Source organism: Helianthus annuus, chromosome 16 (genome assembly GCF_002127325.2).
Source record: "Helianthus annuus cultivar XRQ/B chromosome 16, HanXRQr2.0-SUNRISE, whole genome shotgun sequence".
Taxonomy (NCBI): Eukaryota; Viridiplantae; Streptophyta; class Magnoliopsida; order Asterales; family Asteraceae; genus Helianthus; species Helianthus annuus.
The window spans coordinates 162,937,909-162,942,882 of record NC_035448.2 but is presented as its reverse complement, the minus strand read 5'-3'; the positions used below and the strand labels follow the sequence as shown (position 1 = coordinate 162,942,882).

The 4,974-nt window shown below is 33.2% G+C and overlaps 1 protein-coding gene across 1 annotated transcript; it reads left to right on the top strand.

Annotated features, from left to right (window-relative positions):
• Window positions 1-1,708: 1,708 nt before the first annotated feature.
• LOC110917702 lies at window positions 1,709-4,556 on the top strand. Its single transcript, XM_035985902.1, has 3 exons — window positions 1,709-2,158; window positions 2,238-2,562; window positions 3,265-4,556. Exons 1-3 carry the CDS (start codon window positions 1,969-1,971, stop codon window positions 4,517-4,519), a joined length of 1,770 nt encoding a protein of 589 aa, XP_035841795.1. The 5' UTR covers window positions 1,709-1,968; the 3' UTR covers window positions 4,520-4,556.
• The last annotated feature ends 418 nt before the right edge of the window (window positions 4,557-4,974 follow it).

The following is a 4,974-nucleotide window of genomic DNA, read 5'->3' as shown; positions in this document are numbered from 1 at the left end:
AAATAAAAAACTATAGCATAATATAACACTTAGTTGTCATACCGCTAAGGTTTTAATACTAAAACTTTTCTAACAATCATATGATTTTCAGCCTTGATTCAACAAAGAACTTTCATTCACATTGACTTCATCAAAAACATTTTAAATATCCAATTATCTTTCTCGGTCAATTTATACTTTTGTTTTTTAGTAATAACCTTTATTATTGTTTTTTAGTATTAAAAGAAACTCGTAATTTATATTTTTATATTATTATTAAAATATAAATTTTTATACTTTTGTTTTTAGTAATTGCCTTTATTTTTGTTTTTTAGTAATTTATATTTTTATATTAAAAGAAACTTGTAATTTATATTTTTATATTTTTGTTTTTTAGTAATAACCTTTATTATCGTAATTTATATTTTTATATTTTTGTTTTTTAGTAATAACCTTTATTATTGTTATACAGTTTGTTTTTAGTGATAAATAGTGGTTGATAGTGTTTAAGATTTGTTTTTTTTATTATTTATTATTTAATTTGATTTTTTAGTAATAACTTGCATTCATTAACTTTAAAAAAAATCAAATTCGTATCTATGTTTATTTATTTTAACATTCTAAGTTATTTGACCGCGCGTTGTGACGGTACATTACCTCAAACATTGTATGGATTTGGTCTGTTATAGTACCGATACGATATATGCAACAGAAATCAATACATGATTTATATCATCCGAAAACGGTAAAGACGAACATCGGTACCGACACCGATGGATCGAGCGATTCAAATTATCACGATACTTGTACCGATATTTGTTTATTGTTGTAGATAGAGTTGTATAAATTATTTTCTTTTGAGTGAATTTCAAGTTTCGTCCTTTATCTTTAGGCCACTTTGCAAGTTTTGTCCTTTATGTTTAAATTTGACGAGTTTTGTCCTTTATGTTTAAAAATCAAGCACGTTTTACCCTTTATGTTTAAAAATCAAACACGTTTTGTCCTTTATGTTTAAAAAATCAAACACGTTTTGTCCTTAAAAATCAAGCATAAAGGACAAAACGTGCTTGATTTTTAAACATAAAGGACAAAACTCGTCAAATTTAAACATAAAGGACAAAACTTGCAAAGTGGCCTAAAGATAAAGGACAAAACTTGAAATTCACTCTTTTCTTTTTGAAATTCAAAAACCATAAATGAATACAAGTATTGATAGCGGTACGGTGTCAGTTTATCGAAATGACAACACTAAAAAATATTAGTGTTACCCAAACCAATGTTGTTCATTTAGTTCACTACGGTAGTAGAATGACATCCGTTATCAAACAAAAAAATCATTGAAATGAGTACATACAAGTATCGATATTGTTCGGTTTGGTCTGGTATAATATGACAGCAGTTTATCGGAAGCAAAAACAATAAAAATAAATACAGATACCGATATATATGTTGTTCAGTTGGTTTCTATACGGTTTGGTATGATAGCAGCACCGGCCGCAAAATACGGGATAATATCACTAGTTTGTATTAAACTATAATATATCCAATATTTAATAAGTAAACGTCACATGTCATAATTTTGTAAACCTCAAACTATTTTCCTATTTATCTTATTTTCACTCCTTCATTTTATAATTCTTAAATCTTCACTACTAACTATTTGATATTACAAGTTTTTAACATACTTATAATATACACTTTAAACCAAAATTTAATAATCAAGTACAAACCTAACAAATATGTCACCATTCTTGTTGAAAAAAAATTATATATTACAAGTAATCAAATATACAAAAAGAAAAAACGTTACGCAAGCTTTGAAACGAATTAAATATTAGTTGTTCCCGTGAATATAGAAGTGGCTCCGTCCCAAAGTTCTGGCAACTTCCCATCTGTACTGTCTCTATATAATTACATGTGACCACACATGCACATCCAAAACATCACACAACATACATACAAAACTAGCTCATAGTTTCTTTCTTCAAGATGCATTCATTAATCTGTATGATATTCTTCACTTTCCTTACAATCTCCTTGCTCTTCAATGGCGCGAAAATGGTCGAATCATCGAACCGAACATTGTTGCATTTGGAAAATGTTTCTCAAAGGAGGAGGGAGCTTGTAGGGATTAAAACCACCTTCAAATTTCCTTCTCCATTACCCAATTGGCCTCCAGGTTTGTAATTTTGAAATTTGTTTATGAAAATGTTTAATGCATTCTTTGTGTTCACATGAGTCTTGATCATATATTGTAGGTGGAGGTTTTGCTGGTGGGACCATAGATTTTGGAGGATTACTTGTGAGTCAAGTAACAACATTCAACAAGATTTGGTCAGCTAATGAGGGAGGGCCAGGCAATGCCGGGGCAACATTTTATGATGCGGTTTCCATCCCCGAAGGGTTTTCGGTTTTAGGGTGTTATAGTCAACCTAACAATATGCCTTTATTTGGGCATATTCTTGTGGGCAAAGATGTCACAAACAACCCTTCAAATCCTACTCTCAAGTCACCAATTGACTACACACTTGTTTGGAGTAGTGTGTCACTCAATATTAAGAAAAATGGTGATGGATATATATGGTTCCTAGGGATGGCAATGGGTCGGGTTCGGGTCGGGTACTGATAATCCCATACCCGTACCCGGTTATAAAATCGCGTCCCATACCCGACCCAATACCCGTCGGGTATTTGTCGGGTAATTACCCGTCGGGTATCGGGTATACCTACGGGTATCGGGTTTACCCATTAGTTTGTTAAAAGATATACGTTCGGATTTCTAAATACATTTTTTTACTATTGTAATTATTATATTATTTTATTTATACAACAACTATTATAAATTAAAAATGTACATTACATACATATAAGTTTTATCATAAATTAATAATAAGTTTATAATACTTATACACTCACATACATATACTTCACAACATACAAAATATAAATACTATTATCAAATGCATATACTAAAAGTAAAATTATTTTTTTCACATTACGAACATACTAAAAAAATCAGTAATAAACAAGGGTTAATGGAAATAAAAGTATAAATTAAAAAAGATCGGGTATATGATCGGGTATATAGTTCGGGTAAACGGGTATGTGATTTCGGGTAATCGGGTCGGGTATCACCTAATCCCATACCCGACCCATACCCGCGAAAATTTTTAAAATTAATCCCATACCCGGCCCAATACCCATTGGGTATCGGGTATACCCGTCCCATTTGTGTCGGGTTTCGGGTATACCCGTCGGGCTCGGGTTTTTTTGCCATCCCTAATGGTTCCCGAACCCACCCGATGGCTACGAGGCTGTCGGGTATGTTGTTACAAGCTCGTCAGAGAAACCCGCTCTCAATAGGGTCAGTTGTGTCAGGTCTGACTTAACAGACACTTTGGAGAGCGACGAATGGGTATGGGGACCGAGCAAAAGTTTAAATGCTAGTGGGTTTAATGTGTATAGTTCTAGACCAACAAATAGAGGTGTAGGAGCTATGGGTGCATCAATAGGAGGTTTTGTGGTTCAAAATGGGAATGGAGGAAACACATTATTACTATCTTGTTTGAAGAACTTGAAGGGCAGTTTGGTAAATTCCATGCCAAATTTGAACCAAATTGAGGCCCTAGTTCAAACTTATTCTCCTATGGTTTATTTTCACCCTAGTGAACCATACCTCCCTTCTTCAGTTGATTGGTTCTTTCAAAATGGTGCATTGCTTTATCACAAAGGGGATGAGTCAAACCCTAGCCCTATTGACCCTAATGGTTCAAACCTCCCACAAGGTGGTTCAAATGATGACACATATTGGCTAGACCTTCCAAAAGATGATTCAAGTAAACAAAGGGTCAAGAAAGGTGACTTACAAGATGCAAGTTCATATTTCCATGTTAAACCCATGTATGGAGGGTTATTTACCGATATTGCCATTTGGTTATTTTACCCTTTTAATGGTGCATCAAGAGCCAAAGTTGAGTTCATCAACATTTCATTAGGAAAGATAGGGGAACATGTTGGTGATTGGGAACATGTCACGTTAAGGATCAGTAACTTCAATGGCGAGTTAAATCGCGTGTTCTTCTCACAACATAGTTGGGGAACATGGGTGAGTGCTTCTAGTCTTGAGTATGCAAATGGCAATAAGCCAGTGGTGTACTCATCGCTAAACGCTCACTCATCATATCCAAAACCCGGGTTAGTTTTGGTGGGTGGTCCTTCAGGGGCCAATATTGGACTTAGAGATGACACGGCTAAAGGTGGTCAAGTGATGGACACAGGAGTCAGGGCAGTGGTGGTCTCCGCAGAATATCTAGGGTCCGTGGTGGTCGAACCACCATGGTTAAACTATGAACGAAAATGGGGTCCAAAAATTGATTATGACCTTGATAAAGAAATTAACAAAGTGGAGAAGATTATGATAGGGAAGTTGAAAAACGTTTTTGACAAGTTTGTGAAGAGTATTCCTAGAGAAGTGTTGGGTGAAGAAGGGCCCACTGGGCCTAAAGTGAAGAACAGCTGGGCTGGAGATGAGATGGCGTAAACGGTTGATCTTTGATTACAATTTTTTTTCTTCATTCCAAAATATTGAGTCGTCGGTTTTTAAAAAAGTCGAAACAATGTGTTATGTATTATACAAAAGCATATATAGTTACATGATATTATACACTTTGGTAACCCGTTAAAAATTTAGAAAAAAAAAATCATATTTTCTAAACTTGCAAAATATTTATAAAATCTTATCAATTTAAAGGCATTATTAAAGTTTCTATCTGATTTTTCATATATATTTATTCATGAATGTTTATATAAGTTCATTTAAACATACTTGGTTTTTTTATATATTTAAAAACTTTTAGCATCTTTTTATGTCATTAGTCTTCGAGTTTTTATAAAATTAATCTACGCTATGTATTCTTGTAATTTACATAAAATGTTTATAGATTTTGGAATTTATATAAAATCTTTATAGGTTTTTAAAGTTGATCTTTACACAAC

What these genes read in the sequence shown, in the direction of transcription:
- LOC110917702 (XM_035985902.1), top strand. Translation starts at nt 1,969, where the DNA reads ATGCATTCATTAATCTGTATGATATTCTTCACTTTCCTTACAATCTCC. An exon ending in ATTACCCAATTGGCCTCCAG is followed by an intron (nt 2,159 to 2,237) that starts GTTTGTAATTTT and finishes CATATATTGTAG; the next exon opens with GTGGAGGTTTTGCTGGTGGG. An exon ending in AATGGTGATGGATATATATG is followed by an intron (nt 2,563 to 3,264) that starts GTTCCTAGGGAT and finishes CCATCCCTAATG; the next exon opens with GTTCCCGAACCCACCCGATG.